The sequence below is a fragment of the Barbus barbus genome (assembly GCF_936440315.1).
Source record: "Barbus barbus genome assembly, chromosome: 12".
Classification (NCBI taxonomy): Eukaryota; Metazoa; Chordata; class Actinopteri; order Cypriniformes; family Cyprinidae; genus Barbus; species Barbus barbus.
In genome coordinates, this window is record NC_136740.1 from 16,600,360 (window position 1) to 16,620,791 (window position 20,432).

Consider the following 20,432-nt stretch of genomic DNA (forward strand, 5'->3'; position numbering starts at 1 on the left):
GAGAAGCTTATGCTTCTTCCAAAAACATTTAAATGGTAGTATAATACTTTTTAGTATTGACTAAACTATTTATAATCATAATTTTGCATAGAAATGCTCTTAAAATGCTGCCTACAGCTGCAGCTCACCAGGTTTTATAACAGAGCAAGTTTCTCAACACATTTCTAGCAGATGTCTGATTTAAACTCACTGTGGGTAACAACAGCAATCCACTCAATTTTATTTGAACTCGATTTTCTTTTTATAGAGTAAAGCCCTTCTGATTTTTATAGCAACTTTATGAGAGAAGTGTTTGTGTAAAGTTAATATTAGATATTTTTATTGGTTGAAACCCTTCCACATTATCACATTGAGTATTTCTGTTAACACTGTGGTGTGATGTGCAATGGGATACTGTTGTCTTCTCATCCTTTATCATAACAGGCAAGATGTAACACAAACAAACAAACCTTGTTAGAGGCTTGCCAAGTGAACATGTTTAAACAGATGGGGCTTCAGAGAGCTAATAGCAACCGTTAATCAGTCTAATATGGCGGTAGTCATAGAAACGTGACGGCATTGTTGGCTCACAGTGAACGTCCAGGCTGTAGTGACGAACTCGTTTCTGCCCCACGAGTGCCGGGTGAGACGCCTCACAGCTCAGCGCCGCTCCGTTATCTTTCCTCTCCACGGGGATACGGATAGTGTTGGAAACACTCACAGTCTTGCCGTTCTCCTGCTGAGAGATCACACCTGAACGAAAAGAGAGGAACAGAAGTCAGTTCGCTCCAATTTTTAACAGTGTGTGTTCACATTTCAGCCAGACATTATTTGCATACCTTTCGTACAAAGGATTGCGCGCTCACCCTGATTACTTCTGATGCGCTGAGAAACACATTTTACACACATTGATTTCACAACCAGAGAACAGGCTCTATTATCCCTCTGAGACTATTAAGTTTTAATTTGATGATGAAAAGCGAAATGACAAGGGGATAGTGAAGGGCAGTAATGGGGTGATGAAACAGACAGAGGGCAGTGTAGGTCGATAGAGCGTGAGGTCGAACAGAGTTTGCAGATTTATGAAGATTATGGGTTTCTAACTTGTAAAACTATTCTTTGGTCTTTGTCAAACGAAAGCACCAATCACTTGACCACTGCGACTTCATATACAAACAACCAAAATGGCAGCGGCTTAAAACGAATCAATACATATTTCTGTTTGATATGTAATTTTATACTTGCTTTGTGTTTTGTTTTGAAGGAGCATATAAATGTGAAAAAGCGATCGAGTATTCTGCTGTGACTGATAACAAAGCCACAAACAGATTCTATTTGGTGTTAAGAGCATTGCCATAGAAACAAATCATTTCTGAGTCATGAACAGCTCTTGGACAGCTCTCACGTTTCTTCAAGACGTGAACAGCTCAGAGAAGATTCTAAAACAACAATGTACAATACGACTCATTGGTAACGCTTTATTTTAAAGACTAGTTCTCTCTGTTAACTAGTAGCTTATTAGCATGCGTATTACTAGAATACTGGCTGTTTATTAGGCACATATTAATGCATTCATCGGCATGACAGCATTCTAGATCCTTTAATCCGACCCGATACCTAAACTTACTAACTATTAACGAGAAGCAAATTAGGTGTTTATTGAGGGAAAACTCTTGGTTAATAGTGAATATGTGTTCCCTAATCTAAAGTGTTACAGACTCATTTATTAACCGTAGTTAATATATTAGGTATCATGAACTAAAAAAAAAAAAGGATAACATATTTATGGAGGCAAAAATCTGGAAAAGAGTTTTGCATTTCCAGTTCCATCATAACAAAGTCAATGGGGTTAATGGGTTTTAGGTTAAATGCCTAAAATAAGGTCTGTAATGTGAGCTCAAGATATTTTCACATTTTATTCTACAACATAAAATATAACAGTAATATACGTGTGTTTTTTTATAGCTTTTACTTGTCTTGAAAAAGGCAGATGGCAAAATTGATAGCCCTTTTAAACCATTTATAGCCTACATTTTGGCGCTTGTATTTAGGTTTTAATATTCATAAAAGTTGTTGTGATGATAAATGATCAATTATTAATTTATGAAACATGAATGAAACATAAACTTCTGTTGGTCACAGAGGTTATTTTCTGCAATAATCCACAAGCCAATTGAAAAATCCTATTGGGTTTTTGTCAGGGAAACCAGGGTGATGCACCACTGCAGCATGCAGGCTATACTTTCACAACATGCATCTAGATTAATATTCATTTATAAACATTGAATTGTTTATTTTTATATCATGTTTGATCATTATTCATTAAGCGATGTTAACAGTATTTAACTAATCACTGTAGGTTGATGTTATTTAAAAAATAAAGCATTGTTTATAGATATTGTTTATTGCAATGCACATGTTTTGGCTTGAAATGTTAAAGGGATAGTTCACCCAAAAATGAAAATTCTGTCATTAATTAATCATACTTCATCCCTAAGACTTTCTTTCATCTTGGAACAACATGAGGGTGAGCAATTAACGACAGAATTTTCATTTTAAAAGTGTACACTAATGTTCAAATTTTGGGGTAAGTAAGATTTTTTTCAAATAATAATAATAATAGTTAATATGTTTTACTGTATTTTTTCAAATAAATGCAGCCTTGGCCCAGCCTTTTTTTAAATAAACCTAGATTAATAAATGCTGTAAAAGTGCAGTATTGTTAGTAATAATTCATTAACTAATGTGATCATACCTTATTTTAAGGTCCAAATCTTGCTATTAAGAAAACATTAACTACGACTTTTGCCTCAATAAACTCCTAATTTGCTGCTTATTAATAAGTTAAGGTATTGGGTAGGATTAGGGATCTAGAGTATGGTCATGCAGAATGTGTACTTTATAAGTACTAATAAACAGCCAATATGTTAATAATAGGCAGGCTAATAAGCAACTAGTTACTAGTGAGAATTGGTCCCCATACTAATGTTACCACTAATGTTAATAAACTGAACCTTACAGAGTGGGTCCAATCTCAGAGCTACTATCTCACAATACAATGACATGAATGCAGCACTGGTGTTAAAGCACTGGCCAGTTTTTAATGTATGTGTCACTCCACTTGTCTGTGTTATTGGCGTTCCAGACCAGAATATGCGAGCAGTATTGTGGAGTTGTGCCATTTTTCCAGACAGTCTGTCAGCCTGTGTGCTACTAGGTGAATTAACAGAAAATTTGGTCTGAAACACACATTACTTGACATAAACTTGTTTATATAACTCTTACTTGTGTGATATTGCTTAAATATCCTTGATCGGGCAGACATTTAAATTATTTTCACTGAAGCGAAACAGCAGCAGTCTCAGAAGTCTAAATTCATACTGAGCCATGTCGTACTGAATCTGTTGCAGGCAGACAGACACTTGCGCTTACGACTTTGTAGAGCGCCATTATTGATAGCGTGCCAAGCCTACAATCTCACCCTGCACTTTCCTGACTCTTTTTTTTTGTCTCTGTGTCTTTGTCATTTTCTTTCTCCATGTGTTTTCCCTTCCTGGAGCCCAAAAAAGAAAAGCTGGAACAAAAAGGTAGAGAAAATATGATGGCAGTGAGAAAAAGAGGGGAGAGAAAGCAGGAAAATGAGAGGTAGAGTTGACAGAAAAGGAATAAAAGGCACAGATTGGGGCCGCACCTGGATCCAGTTCTGTGTGTGTGGGAGTATGTGACAAAAAAACGTTCTTCTGCACACATCTGAAGGGACCCAGATGGACAGATGCATTTGAAATTCGATAGAGTGACAAAGCAATCGAGGGGAAAATGTGCCAATGAGCAAACACATGGGGGAGAGGAGCAAAGCGTATCTTCCTGGCTGTCAGAGAGATTAGTCAAAATGCATGACATTTACCGTGAAGACAGAGAGTCTGACAAAGAGACAAAGCAAATATGCACGCATATGAAGGACTTTTAAGAAAAGCTGATTCTTTTGTGTTTATATGTGTGTTTACGTGCCTTTCATATTTGTAAGTGCATGTATAGTATATAAATGTGGCTGCATTGAATGTGAAAATACAATAGTTGTGACATTTAAATTAAACACACCTGCGATTTCTCGGCGATCTCGGACCCAGCGCAGTGTGGCTGGTGGTTTGCTCCGCAGGGACACACATGTGAGTTCCACCTCTCCGCCCTCCACTGCCTCTGTCTTCACCTCCACTGTAGGCACCTCTGGGGGCACCACCACCGACAGCGTCGCCACCTGGTGGTGTGTGTCATCGGTGTAGAGCTGGCAGAAGTAGCCACCCTCATCTGAAACACTTACATTAGTCAACGTGATCCGCACCAGGCGTGGCGTGAAAAGAACCATCTGAAAACGGTCGTCTTTCAGTGCTGGAAGAGAGGGAGAGAGAGTAGGGATAAAGGAACCACAGGATACGCAAGTTAAAATTAAATTAAAATTGAGCCTTGCCTTCTAAATGCATCCTTCTAGTCTTATTTTGAGCAATTTTAGTGGTGCATGTTATTGCAAAGAAGAAAATGTCTCTTTTTAATTTTTAATCAAAATGGAATGACTTTTTCCCTCTCTGAAATGACTTCCCCTTTCCACTGACGTCCAAATAGGCATTTAGGCATTGTTTTAGCAATCCTATTTTGAGTTTTGCTTCATTCTGGTTTATATCGCCTTTTCACAATGATTCAAATCAAGTCAAGACCATTACATAAGTAAAATGGGTTGTGGTTGGCAATTCACACTAACTTGAAGTAACAAAATGGCTCTGAAAAGAAAATAGAGCCATACAAACACTAGTAACTTAACTACACTACCATTCAGTTGTTGTTTTTTTTAAAGAAATTAATACTGTTGTTCCAATAAGGATGCATTCAGTTTATCAAAAGTAACAGTAAAGACATGATGTGTGTATATTAGGATGATTTCTGAAGGATCACGTGACACTGAAGACTGGAGAAATGGAAGCTGAAAATTCAGCTCTGTCATCACAGGAATAAATTAAATTTTAAAACATACTGATATTTTATACGGATAAATATATGGAAATTTTAACTTGTAATTTTATTTCACATTATTGGCCACAGCCATATCACCCTGCAGCCCAAGACCGGTTGCCCACTGAAGCTAAGCAGGGATGAGCCTGGTCAGTACCTGGATGGGAGACCTCCGGTGAAAACTAGGTTGCTGTTGGAAGAGGTGTTAGTGAGGCCAGCAGGGGGTGCTCACCCTGTGGTCTGTGTGGGTCCTAATGCCCTGTTATAGTGACGGGGACACTATACTGTCAAAAAGCACCGTCTTTCGGATGAGACGTTAAACCGAGGTCCTGACTCTCTGTGGTCATTAAAAATCCCATGGCACTTCTCGTAAATAGTAGGGGTGTAACCCCGGTGTCCTGGCCAAATTCCCTCTACTGGCCCTTGTCTATCATGGCCTCCTAATAATCCCCATACACTTGATTGGCTCAGTGACTCTCTCTCCTCTCCACCTGTAGCTGGTGTGTGGTGAGCGCACTGGCACTGTTGTAGTGTGGCTGCCGTCGCATCATCCAAGTGGATGCTGCACACTGGTGGTGGTTGAGGAGAGACCCCCCACATGATTGTAAAGCGCTTTGGGTGTACAGCAATACACAAAGCGCTATATAAATGCATCATTCATTCATTATTACTGTTTTCACTGTATATTTAATTCAATAAATCCAGCTTTGGTGAGCATACGTTTTTTTTCGTTAATTTTTTTTGCTGGCTCCATGTTCATCCATGCCTAAATACTGCTGTTTATTATTCAATTCAGTTCAATTTAAGTTTATTTGTATAGCCCTTTTCACAACACATATCATTGCAAAGCAGCTTTACAATTTTAAGTTTCTACATTATATTAAGGAGTAGCTTATTAGAGGTGGCTATGACAGAAATGTACAGTAAAAATCATGCAGTTAGTTACAAATCGCATGTAATCAAACAGACGGTGAACACTATTAACAGCAATGATTATATGTTGCGATTAAACTTGCAGCAACATTTATTACTGCTTTCAATTTAGTTGTCAGGAAAACAGTTTTGTAGATCCTGATTGTGTAAGATATATAAATACCACTTTGTCTTTCAAGTTTTGTAAGTAACTTGATAGTAAAATAAAATAGTATTACCTTTTAAGTAACAAAGTAGTTTGTGTATTAGTTTGTAGAGTTGCTAGCTACAATCAAAAGGGAAGTTTGTAGCTTAACTACTTTTAATTAGTAGTAGTTTGTTATTTGCAAGTCAGTTTCAAATTAACTCCTCCAACTCAAACAACAAAAATCAGACAATAAAGATCAAAAGAATGGAGCAAGATAAAAAGGAGAAGATGAAAAGGAGAAGAAAACAACAGACGAGGGTTTTTAACTAGCATCTCTCACAGAACAGCTGACACAGAACAACACATAAATACTGAGGGGAAAGCAGAAAACAGAAGCATCGAGAACTAGTGTTGAAAACGATTTGCGCTTTGAAACCAAGCTGAGAGAAAAATCAATTGTCAGAAAATAATAATAATAACAAATAATGATGCTGGTTACAAAGGTTGGATGGGCCTTTTTGGGACAAGGTTCACACAAACCCGTTTTGTATTGACCTGCACTAAATACTCCCTTTCTCCCTACTTCCTTTTAAAGCTCTTTGTCTGTGGCCGACTGTGCTCTGGAGATGCGACCCTCTGCCATCAACACACTCTCAGATAGCAGCATGCCGAGCTGGTTCCATAAGATGATTACTGCTCTGAGTGAACCCAGACATTTTTCAACACCCAGCTGCATTTATCTGTGTGTCATGCTGGCAGTGGTGGTCAGTAACGAAGTAGCTTTACTTCGTTACTGTACTTAAGTACATTTTTCAAGTACTTTACTGGAGTAGTTTTATTTTGAGTAACTTTTACTTTTACTTCACTACATTCCAAAGCATAAGATCGTACTTTTTACTTCACTACATTTCATAAAACACATCGTTACTCCTTATAATCTATCACGTGCTCCAAGATGCAGAAGCGGTGTCTGATTCATGAACAAACTGATTCTTTTGAATGAACCTGTGAAATCGGTTCGCAAATCGCAACAAACAATTCATTCACGAATTGGAATGATCCGATTGCAGCTGTTCTCGAGTCGACAACCCACTGATTCAAATGATCCGTTTAGAGCGAGTCTCCAGTGAACTGAACTCACAAGAAAGAACCGGGAGATCTTGTGAGCGAAAAGTAAGTTACTAATGTCGAATTTTAGGATTAATTATTGTAACTGAAAATCATATTTAGGTCAAATCTGCTGTAAAGGGTGATCTATTTAAGCCCACTGAAATGCTTGAATGCAAACAGATCAATGACAGTGTCTCTATGCTTTAGGTCAAAAAACGAAACATTAAAATAACACAGATTAAATAAAATAACTGATGCACATTCATATTCCCCGATGCTGTAACGTTAGCAGTTTTATTAAAATGCTATGCATCTAGCCCTATGTTTTATATTGTTTATCAACAGTATACATTTGTATATTGTTTAGATCATCGAGCCGAGCAGACAGATATGAATGTTTATTCATAACCATACTGAAAATAAGTAAATATTGTTAGCTGATGCTAACTGTCTAGCTAGCAAGCTTGCTGGTGCTAAGTTGTGGAAATGTTTAGATATAAAGTCCAAATATTTTTATTCAACCACCTAGATAGATTACATCTGAGGGAACAGAACACAGTAATTATCAAAGTGGGAAGTGATGCCCTCTGGGGGCATTTGGCCAGGGGTGTTTTTACACCACAGACAAGGTTTGAGAAGAAAAGAAAATCATTATGAAAATATAATTATATTTTCCTTTAAATGTTCTTCCTAACTTCAGGCCTTATTCTCGTGTCATATGTGATATTCTGCAAAACAACAAGCTTTAAAACATTTTTTTCTTACTAGTGAAAATTAGATTATCAGTTTTCTCTCAGGTTCATTACAATGTAAGCTTCACAGTGAACATTACTACATCACTCTCGTCAACATAGGCCATATCAACAACAAAATATATTTCTTGACTCCATATAGTGGTTATTTTGGGAAAATCCCAGGTATTTTGAGCAGTAGGATTATAAAAATATGCGTTAATATAATATTAAATCAAGTAGTCTATATAAAATTGCAAAATAAATCTATCAGTACTTTTTTACTTAAGTACATAAAAAATTTAGTACTTTTGTACTTTCACTTGAGTAAAATTGAAAAAGCAGTACTTTTACTGGAGTAATATTTTATAATACGTATCTGTACTTTTACTCAAGTACTTGATTTGTGTACTTCGTCCACCACTGCATATTGGAAACTGAATGAGTAAGAAAATGAGTGACTGAATGAGCAAACAAGTGAATGAACCAATTAATGTTTGAATGAATGAACAAGTGAGTGAATGGATCAATGATTCAGTGTTATATTTAAGGGAGTGATAGTGATACTTTGAGTACATAGAGCATCTGATCTTGTAAAATGTGTGGTAAGTACTGCCGCTCGATAATATAAACACAGTTTGTGCGATCGCGTATCTTGAAAGTGAAACTATAGCGATCGACCGATCGTTGAAAAGCAGTTTCAATGCCTCACGTATTAATAACGTCTCCCTGATGCCCGCATTTTATATGCAGTCTAATTACCCGACGATATAACTGTGAGAGAAAGTATTTAAATATATATATATTTATTTTTTTCAAGATTTATTTATGGTCTTTTTATGCCTTTAATTAGACAGGACAGTGTAGAGTAGACAGGAAAGCTTTGGGTGAAGAGAGAGGGGAGCGGGATCGGCAAAGGACCACGAGTTTGGATTCGAACTCGGGTCGCTGTGAGCGCAGTTGCGCTGTATGTCGGCGCTCTAACCGCAAGGCTATTGGTGCCGACTAAATATATATTTTCCTCCCTGTATTTCCTTCTTGCTGTGAGTTACTGAAATGAGCCGCAATGTGAAACAGCCAATCAGAGCAGAGCTCATTATTATTCATGACCCTGCCAAATGAGCCAATAACAGATTGTTTCATTCTAGGGAGAAATCCTAGGGTTGTAAATGGACATGTAAAATCGTTTCAGGAGATTTTTTGCCCTTACCTAAGCCACATACCTTCTATGTAGATATCAGAGAACAATTTAAAATACTGTATCAATGCATTCTATTGCACCTTGAACGAATGAATGAACCAGTGTTACATTGAGTGAGTGATAGTGATGCAAGTGAATCACTATATGAATAAATCAGTGAGCAACCAACTGAGATAATGGGTAAAGTGAGTAAATTTAGTAAGTGAAACAGTGATGCTTTGAATGTGCAAGTTAGTGAATAAATGATTAAATGCATGAACAAATCAAATGATTCAGTGTGTTGCACTGAGCAAGTGAGTGATACATTGAGTATAGGAATTAATAAAATGAACAGCCATTTTGAATGAAAGGGTTAGTTATATATAAGTGAAAATGTGATACTTTGAATGAATGAGAGTTAGTGAATAAATAAGTGATAAACTGAATAAGTGAGCTCTTTTTCATGACATGTGTATCTTCTCACTCGATCCATGTTTCACACGACGGGAGTAAAAGAGCCACACTAAAGGAGATAAATGCCTTCGCTCAAGCTAAATGGCAGGGAAATGTCAATGCATTGTCCAGGCCGGTGTCACCTTTAGTCACGCCTCATTTACATACCTCACAGATCTGGCCAATCTGAAGGAATCTCATGGAATAGGCTATTGTATACATGACTGCTGAGGGATATTTACACCCTGCTGCCTGCTAAAAGACTGTTATCGGGATTCATTAGTTAGCAAGCAGAGGTTTTCATATGCGTTTCTCTGTACATTTAGACCAGGGCACTCAAGCGGTAAGGGCAGCCTGGAGCTGTCATGAGAATCCACCGATATTAAAGCCTAACGATTGTTAGCAAAAAGTGTGTCTGAAAATAGTGGTGTGAATGGCTCAGAAGAGGGGTGATTTAGCTCCTACAAAATGGCCCAATTATGTGCACTTCTAAAAGCAGAGATCATGGATACTAATTCAGCTTTTAGCTTTTGTGGTCCTTTCTGTTTCTAGCAATTTCATTCTTTTTCTCCATTCCCTTTTTTCACTGAATTACGTATGCTTTCTGAGTCCTTTGCTGAGGCAAGGGTTACAAAGGCAAGGATGAAAACACACTGCATATCATGTAAAACGAGGGTGACAGAGACTCATCACTTAAAGGGATTTCAAATTTGAGCAATAGTGACGGCTGTGATGGAAAAAACAAAGGTTATTACATAAAAGGATTTTTAAAAAGAAATTGAAATAAGGTGTAATCAGTTAAAAAGGATTTCAGAAAGACTGATGGCGCCAGTATAAATATATTCCAAAGATTATAAAAGCTAACCAGCATGAAAAGAGACTGCTCCACTACTAGCACGGACTCCAAGGTTGTGTTTAACATATTTACCACTTACCAACGCTACAAGAGAACCATTAATGGATATGGAATGTGTCTGATGAACTCAATGTCAGAGAGGGAGTGCTCAATAAATTAATTCTAGTACTTTTACAAAAAAAAAACCCCAGCAGCTGCAATGTAATAAAAATGGGGAAGAACTTTAATAAGATCATTGTCAAACTTTAAATGATGCTTAGCAGATGCTACACTCTCAGAAAATAGTCTGTCACTGGGACCGTAGCTTTTCAAAAGGTACTAATATGTACACTTTAGGTACTAATATGCATCTTTAAGGTACTAAAATGCACACTTCAGGAGTAAATAAGGGACTGTCCCAGTTATAGCTTTTGAAACTTTTTTTCTGAAAGGTATAAAGGTTTGTTGTTTTGTAACAAATTAGCTCAAAGTGAGATGAACATAATTAATCATAACTGGTTGTTATCAATTATATATTCATCTTCAGGAATTAACTGTAGCATTAATAGTACAATAAAATGATTTGTTCGTCCGCAGTACGGACAGTTTTAATCGTCTATTGACTCTAAGGAAAATTATTTCCTTACTAATACATCGCTCATTAGCATGTAACAAAACCGGAACGTTAAAGTGACGTCGTTTCTGTGAGCTGCAGACACAGACAACCAAGTGTGAATACATATGGATGTTTATTAAACTACACTACAGGGGAACATGCAACATTGAACTAAACACAAACATACACACATTAAACATAGATGCCAACGGAAGGAAGGCATGGAGAGAGAGAGAGAGAGAGAGAGAGGGAGAGGGAGAGGGAGAGAGAGAGAGAGGGAGAGGGAGAGGGAGAGAGAGAGAGCGCTCGCGCGCAAGAGAGAGCATAATGGCAGGATTTGCACATCAGCTAAACACAACCTGTTAGAACCATCAAAGAATTACATCACCTTAATCAAAGGGGGTCGAAGCCTAGACAGTTAAACAGTTAACAAGCGGTTACTTGCAGTGGTTTGTTGAGGCTGAGTAAAGTGTCCTGCTGCATGAATGCGCAGATTCTTGATGAATTCCTTTAGGAGTGAAAGCTTCGTCATTCCAGCCACGGGTTGATTGGTCCGAAGTTAAATCGCCAAAGTTACTGAACTCAAAACTGCCAGAAGCTCGGACTCCCCCCGAAAGGAGAGTCGCAAAGTTTCCACAGTGATGTGTGTCTCAGGCATCGAAGGTAAAGAGAAGAACTCGCCTTTTGGGTGTGGGAGAAGTTTTATCTGACCCTGTAACACCCATTTTTGGTTCGTTTGACCAATAACAAGGCACATAGTTTCAGCGGGAAAGTGTTTCTTTGTCCCACTCGACACCTCATTTGCATGTTTTATGACTGTTCTGCTCAATCGGTGTAATTCTTCCCACAGTACCGTAAGAATAGTATGATGCATTTCACGAGGTCACAGTGTACATCATTGTTTGAGAAATAAAGAGCAGATAATTTTGATATCAAGAAAGAGACATCTAGAAGATATTAAACCAGAGATACATTCATACACCTGAATATGAGTGTTTAGGCTTACTAATACAAATAACGAGTGGTCACTAGGCTTATATAATAAGGAAACATACAAACAACACATGCATATACCAGATACCCTTGTAACTGATTAATTATGGTCTGAATAAAGGAAATGTCTCTATGTGTGTGTGTTATGTGTGTTGTAATCGTGGAGGTAGTCCACTGGTCAGCCAGGCCGCTGGTGTCTGGTATCGAGGGTCATTTAGTTCTCTGGAATGTGTTTGAAGTCCCATGGAGAGAACAGATCTGTCTGTCTAACGTCTTTTTGACAGTGGGGGCAACCATTGGCAATTTAGCACCCATATAAAGGGCGAATGTGGGGCCAGGTCTGTGAATTATGCAAATGTCAAAAAGCTAAAAGGTGTCTCTTAAGACATAAAGTCCCAACGACCATCAAGGATCATAAGCAGATGTTACATTTTATTAATTATGATATTAAGTTTAAAATTAGAAAATTCTGTCACATTATGTCATATATAATGTCACATTGTGAGACAGTTATAGTTTCTAAAAAAAGTCAACACTGTGACATGCTTTACTTTTTGAAAAAAGTCACTTAATATAAAGGGATTCAATTACAGAAGTCAATTTCACAAGACATGCAAGAAACAAAGTTGCAATTACAAGATATAAAGCCATAATGTGAGATAAATTTTCAACTTTCAGTGAGTTACAATTTTGGAAGGGTTTTTATTTTTATGGATGGTTGCCGTGGGTGGGTGGGCGGGTGGGTGGTATGGCATTTAAATGAGGAAAATTTAGTGTGTTGTTCTTATTGATGTATGTCTGTTATAATTGTTTTCTGTAACACTTAATAAAAAAAATTATTTAAAAAAGTAAGTTACAATTTTAATTATAAGAATTAAAGTCAATATTGCGAAATGAAGTCAGTTATGAGAAGTAGTCATGTTGGAGCATATAAAGTCAAATCAAAATGTAAAAATTTATCAAAATAAACCAAAATATATATTTTTTTAAATATAAAACAATGAACCTATATGATCAATGAATAAAAATATTATGTAATTTTAACTGTAAAATGTAAGTTAATATGTTAACAGTAAGTTTCTTTACTGTAAAAAACTGTAAAAGACCCAACCAGACATTTAATGTAATTTTACTGTAAAATGCTATTAATTGTACATAAATGTAGAAGTAAAGAGTTTTTAGAAGTAAAAAGAACAAATCAATGTATAATTTACAGTCAAAAACTGTAAACTGGTATTTCCAGAATTCTCTGTGACACACTCCACATTTGAAAATATTAAAAGTACAAAACAGATTTTAGTAGCAGTGTGCATTGTTGAATTTACTGGTTTACATTCAAATTTTCTTGTTTGTAAATTATTTTTATACTGTAAATTATATATATATATATTTTATTATTAGTTTTATACTGTAAAATTTACAGTTTGTTCTGAAAATGTGTTTAAAGATTTTCTGAATTTGATACCAAATTATTCTGGTAACCACAGCTGCCAAAATCACTTTGTAAAAACTACGGAATATATATATATTTTTTTTTTTTTTTTTTTTTTTTTTTTTTACAGTGTACACACGTGGCCAGAATTGTTGGTACCCTTGGTAAATATGATCAAAGAATTATCCAGCCATGGCTTCCTGTTTCACAGAAATATAAATAGGAGGGAAAACAAAGCCCAAATTCCAAATTAATAATACACCACAATGAGAAAAACCAAAGAATATTTTTCTGATGTGCAGCAAAAGATAATTGAGCTTCACAAATTAGAACGTGGCTTTAAGAAAAGAGCTAGAGCAGCAATAATTAAGTTCCAATCAACAGAAAATATTATGAATCTGCCTGGAAGAGGACGTGTGTCTATATCGTCCTAATGCACGGTGAGAAGGAGAGTTTGAGTGGCTAAAGATTCTCCAAGTATCACAGCTGGAGAACTGCAGAAAAAGGTTAAGTTTCGGGGTTAGAAAACCTTTTTAAAAAATTGTTGTTTGGGAGGGCTTCAAGAAAAAAAAAAAAAGAAAATGCTTTCACCAAAAACAATCTCCAGTATATTCAGTCGTCAGACATGACTGGAACTTCAAATGGGACAGATGTAACTAAAAAAAATAGCTTTTAAGCAGCAAACACTCAAGATGGGTTTGGTGAACACAGGGATTAAAAAGTACCCCATGTGTCCAATGAAATATACTGCTGTATTTTTGATGTTGTGGGCCTATATTTCTGCTGGAGGTCCTGGACATCTTGTTTAGACACATGGCATCATGGATTCTATCAAATACCAACAGATAAAAAATCAAAAAGTGAATGACTCTGTTAGAAATCTTATAATGGGGCGTGTTTGGATCTTCCAACCGTACAATAATCCAAACACAAACCTCAAAAACAACACAAAAATGGGTCGCTGGGCACAAAACCATGCTTCTGCTATGGCCATTCCAGTCCTCTGACCTGAACCCTGTAGAAAATTAGTGGGTGAACTGAAGAGAAGCAGCACTGTCATGGAGCTGAGAATCTAAAGGATCTGGAGTGGTTCTGGATGAAGGAATGGTCTCCGATCTCTTGTCAGGTGTTCTCTAAGCTCATCAGGCATTAGAAGAAAACTTGTATACTTTTTTGGCAAATGGAGGTTTCAAAAAGTATTGAATAAAAGGGTACCGTTAATTGTGTCCCATGTGTATTAGAGAAAAACATTTATTTCATAATGATATTTCCCCCCATTTTAAATTCTTATTCTCCAATGAAAGGTTAGATTTTTGTGAATTTTTTAAATAAAAGATCAAAAGGATTAATAATGCAGATTAATTTCCACAGCCTTCTTTGATCATATTTACCAAGGGTACCAACAATTCTGACCACGTGTGCAACTATAAGATTAATGATCTGTTAAGCATTGTATAATGCAATACAATGTTATACCAAGTTTAATTTAAGAAAGTGAAATATAATAACAATTGAAGTAGTCAAAATTTTGATGTATAAAGTGACAAGCTCACAATCACAAGATATAATGCCACATTGTGAGAAACAAAGTTGCAATTCTGAGAATTAAGTGTCTTTTGTATGAAACTGACTCTTGTATGAAAAAGTTGTAATTTTCTCAATTGTGAGATGTTAAGTTGTTTTTGTTGTTGTTGTTGATGTTGCTAAAAGAAAAGAAAATATCCCACTAATTGGTCCTGTGTATCCCAGCATAATCTTCAAGTGTTCTAGCTAACTTAAAGTAATGTGAGCAAGCATATTAATATAATTATGCTTTTTAATATAAATAAAACTTTGTTTGAACATTTAAAGTGATGTTCTTTTTATGGGGTTTTAAAATGATCCACTAATGACTGCCAGTGAAGCGTCAGCTTCGCTCACCTCGTGTTCCATTGAAGAATAACGTTTGTCTGCGTGGGTTCTGGATGACCACAATCGAGCCATCGTAGTTCTGGAGACGACAGGAGATCTGTGCCGTCCCCCCCTCCAGCACGGTCACGTTCTCAGCCTGCACAGCCTGCCCCCGCACTGAAAGACAGAGGGGTAACAGAGTTAACGCACAACTCTCATTTACCGAAATGAATCATTTATACAAATATTTTTGATGGGCAGAAGGAGACAAGATGGCACACGGAGCAATTTTGAAGATAGAAATACCTCCGTGAGCAATTAACACCTCGCTCACGTAACTACCTTTGTGCTTAGAAGTGTGAACTATGCAGAAGAGGAGACACAGAGCGAGTGAAAAAAAGGAAAAATAATGAGAGACTGACAGATAGGCAGAGACAGCAAGAGGGAGAAAAAGAAAGGGTCCTAATTAAGTACTGGTAAGACCAATAGCATCGTTATCTTTATCCATTACTGTGAGCTGACACACTTCTCTCTTCCATCTGCTCGCTCTGACATCCACCTTGTGAAAGCGCCGGTAATGATGGCTCTTTTTTCAGGAATGAACTCGGATCAGTCATACGCAGGGAACACAGAACATCTAATGGCACTTTGACTGCTAAATCTAGTTGAACGTAACATCTACTGCATGTTCTGGGTGATGCTCATGTATTGTTGATGTTTATTTTAACGGAATATAGAGGAGCTGAACATGAGGTCATCAACGCTGGCCCGTGCAAGCATGCTGCTGGAACCCTCAGCACATCATTAGCCGTGTTCTTCGTGGAGAGCCTGTCTCTGGTGGACTGTAATGATTCGCAACCCTGACACCAAGGCACCGCGTTCTTCAGCAGAACAGACTCGATCTGATGACATCACAACAGATCGCTAGGGTAAAACTGTCACATCTGCTGATTTGCTGAGACCTGTCTCCTCCATCGCTCCACTCACCTAGCTAGGACAAGACGTCTGACATGCTCAGACTGACATGTTACAGACATGCTGTATGACAGGAAGTCTGTGTATAGCTTGAGCTTGGAACAGTTGATGGAGTATTGTGTAGGTGAGTTATTTCACTCTATAACACAATAATGTGGAGAATGTGAAGGATGTTTCATCATCTACAGGCACTTATGGTCCAAGGGTTGATTTTTATTATAATTTATATTTTTCAGTTTTTTCCTCTTCATGTTATATAAAACTGTCTTGAAAACTTTGTTTTTTGCATTTATTTTTATTTAGCTACTTTACGAAAGTCATTTAAGTATAGATGTTTATTAATTTATTCATGCAAAATTATTAAAATTTATTCTAATATAATTTTAACTATCATAGCCTAAAATCGTGAAATAGTTGTAAATCATTTCATTATTTATTGTGAGAATATTTTTTTTACACATATTACAATGGTCTTCAATGTCATTTCCGACAATTGTTAAAGTTAGCTTGTTTACCACTTTTTTATATGAAGGTCTTAGAAAGTTTATTTCTTTTTGCATTTATTTCATTTTGCTACTTTTTAAAATCTTTCTATGTATAGATTTTATTGTTTTACCCTAAGCCCAGACCAAAATATGGAAATCCATAATAAAAATTGTAATTGAACTTATTTGAATATTACTTTAACTATCATAACATAAAAAGTGGAATAACTGTAAATCATTTTAATATTTATTATGAGAAAATATCTATTTACACTCAAATTGCAACTGTAACCATAAGCAATATTTTTGCCACTAGAAAAGTTAGTGTACTTGTTTATCAAAGAGCTTTAGATAAAACATAGAAAGAAATATACAGAAATAAATAAATACATACAATACAATAGAATGTGTTTACTATGTGTGATTTCCAATTAAGCCACAATTTGATCAAATTATGTAAAAAGTTGGAAATATTTGTTAATTGTGTTTTGTATGCTACATAAAATATTAGCTAGCTATGAAATCAGCCATATCAAAACAAAGGAGCTGTCTATTTTTATTCAAAAAACATTCAAAATGTTATTTTCACCACAGTGGAATGTATGCATCAATGCATCATTTAAAATGTGGTGGAAATGACAGTGTGGTGAAAACTCATGCCTATTCATGACTTTCTTCTGCAATGCATGTTTATCCAATATTGCACCATTGCTAGTGAAACTTTTTTCCTTTCAAAGTCAAACTGGTTATACACCAGAGGCAAAACATCTCTTAGAAGAACAATTAGGATTATTATGGAGTTTTCGCTGAAAAGCGACAAAAGAGAAAGTTCAGGAGGGAAATAAAGGCGAGTCTATAAAGGCGCTAGACGGCATCCTCCATCAACCGTTGGCCCGCTCGTCTGGCTTCATTTAAATTTAATCCTGTCAGGCTCTATCCATCTCAGAGTACCCTTGTCTTAAATTCAGCGTGGAGGGAGAGCGGGTTAATAAAACATTGACAGGTGAGGTATTGAGCTGAAATCAAGAGGCGAGAACAGGCAAGAAAATGAGAGACAGTGACTGAGGACATCCTGAAATTCTGCACAATTGCCATTGTAATTGTAGCCATTATTATTTCTGTCCTCCGCATCAATATTGTGATTCATATCACGACAATCGGCACCGCCATTGCTATCCCAATTATTATTCTAATGACTGTTATTACTCAGCACACGGGCGTCCGCAGACTTGGCCGCCATTGTTTTAATGGCTCCTAATTGTTCCAACAGCACTATACATCAAAAGAAGGTCTGTGAATGCATGGGAGGCAATTAAAAACCTAATTCAAACCTAACAGAACTCAAACAAGTGTGGCCAAATTCCCAACAAAAGTAGCCAAATGTGTTTGATTGAGAAGTCAAACAAAACACGGCTAATTGAGCATCCGTTAAATGCACTCTGCCGCACGCCAACTGTCTCCTCTTCATGTAAATGATCAAAATGAAGGGACACGAACAGGAAAACAAATGGCACGGAGGGAGGGGAGCATGCCATGATGCCAATACGGCATTCGAGAAACTCGCCAACTCGCAGACGGGGTGGAAAGACAGAGCGAGATGTAGAGGGAGGCACGGGGCAGGAGAAAGACAGCTGGGGTTTGAACACATTCACAGCTGCCAGGAAAATAGCGGAGGGGCTGTTCGAGTCCACTACAACTTGTGTGGGAGTTGTTTGCGGTCGTGTCTGCATCGTGGGCACGGGAGATTACGAGCACCGACGGCAGGGCGAAAACAACAAGAAACTGCAGATGGATTCATCTAGAACCTATTAGAATCAAACCATAATAAAATACACAACATGCTCACAATTGGATTAGGTGTGAAAGTGAAGAGATCGATAACGAACCGGCGTACTGATGCTATGAGAAGCAAATAAATAAAGTAGGCTGGTCGGGTGGAGGTGGTGGTGGTGGAATGTGGAGGAGAACTTCATGATTTGGCCAGATGAGGGCGATGTATCAATACACACAAACTGTACAAATACTTATGCTGAAGAAAGACAGGTAGAATGAGCAAAAGTCAATGGCATCCAAAACTACAGCTTTGAACCCCAGTAACTTCCAACATGAGGGTGAGAAACTGACAAAATCTTCAGTTTTGGGTGAACTGTCTCTTTAAGGTAGGGCATTTTTCCCCATCTTCCCCTACTAAGGAAGGAGCCATGAATTATGGAGGTGAGTTCAATTTAGTGACTTGGTAGAAGGTCAGATACAGAGCAGGCATATGAGCAACCACCCTGCATGAGATTAACTAGCTGAATTACAGCGTACAGTGGAACCACCAGACGCCCTCACACACAGAACGCAGTCACACACACACATGTATAACTCTCAAATGAATGAGCAGACAACCAGGCAGAGATGAGGACATCCTAAGAGATCCACGTCAAAGTTTAACAATACTAGCACTGTTGAGACATTAAGACGCCCTTTGATTCTTTCCTTTAATCCAATTTCAATTCAGTCTTTCTGCTTCGCTGTGAGCACCTGATATCTTTGGAACTCATGAGTCACATCACTTTTTTGTTTTATTTTTCCAGCCAACCTGAAGCTCCCAGACGTCACCTAACCTGATGTCTCAGGTAATCAGTGAGCAAGCAGCTTCGGCTGAAAAGCTGACGGACTGAGATTCCCTGCTGCTATCTTTATATATCTATTTCTTTCACTCTGTGGTCTAAAATTAAAACCATCTCTCCGAAGAATCTCGCTCTCTGCCAATCATGGTTAAAAAACATTCACACCATAAATAAAACATAATCCCTGGCAAATCCCCTCTTCTTTTTTATCTCAATCTGTCACTCTCTTATTCCTGGTCTTTCCCAGTTCCATCTCCCTCAGCACCTTGTATTTTCTTCAATCCGGCATATTTCTATCCCCTACCCTTCTTTTCTTTGTTCTTTTCTTTTCACTGCTTTCTGCTCCTCTCTAAAACTCACAATTCCCTCTCCTACCGCATGCCTTTCCTCGCTAATCTCATTCCCTTCCGCTTTCACACCTACACAGACTCCCCCACCTCCTCCTTAACATCAAACCCAGTCTCTTTCCTTCATTTTCCCCTCGTTTTTCTCGTCTTCAGCCCCTTCACCCTCACACTAAACTCCCTTTTTCTCTGTAACCGGCTTCATCAGTCACTTGCTTCCTCTGGTTTTCTCCTTGTAACCATCCCTAACTTTTCCTCCGTGTCTCTTCTACTTTACATTTCCTTAACTTTCCTCCTCTTTATCTCCCCACCATGGATTCCTCATCATCTCTTTCGTGTTTCTCCTGCTCTCTCTTCGCTATCTCTCCGGCAAGGGGCCTGTTTATTTCCATCTCTCTCCTTCAGAAATGTGATTTGCTCTGCGGCTCAGACTCGCAGTATAATCATCCTGCTTTGTCCGGGCGGGCGAGAGAGAGCGGGAGAGAGGAGAAGCGGAGGGAAAAAGGGAAGGAGGGAGTGAAAAGGACACGCAAAAAGCAAAGAGAGGAGAAAATGGACTAAACATCCATCTCTTGTCTCTTTGTTCCACTCGTCTAATTACATCCATGTTCTTGCCTTCATATATTTTCACTCATCCTTATCCTAATTCTAAAGCTGCACGGTACAAAATGAAGAGTTTGTTGAACTTAAAAAATAATGAAGGACATGCAAATGGCTTTCCTGAATGCATTTA

General features: G+C 37.5%; 1 protein-coding gene across 2 annotated transcripts in view; it reads right to left on the minus strand.

Annotated features, from left to right (window-relative positions):
* The window catches only part of LOC306878372 (cell adhesion molecule 4-like), a 151,260-nt gene that overhangs the window by 20,715 nt on the left and 110,113 nt on the right, over positions 1–20,432 (minus strand). For both annotated transcript variants that reach the window (XM_079430687.1, XM_079430686.1), the window contains exons 2-4: positions 15,311–15,457; positions 4,078–4,365; positions 571–732 (exon numbers count right to left, since the gene is read on the minus strand). In XM_079430687.1, the coding sequence (XP_079286813.1) occupies positions 571–732; positions 4,078–4,365; positions 15,311–15,457 (597 nt within the window). The remainder of the gene's footprint in view (positions 1–570; positions 733–4,077; positions 4,366–15,310; positions 15,458–20,432) is intronic.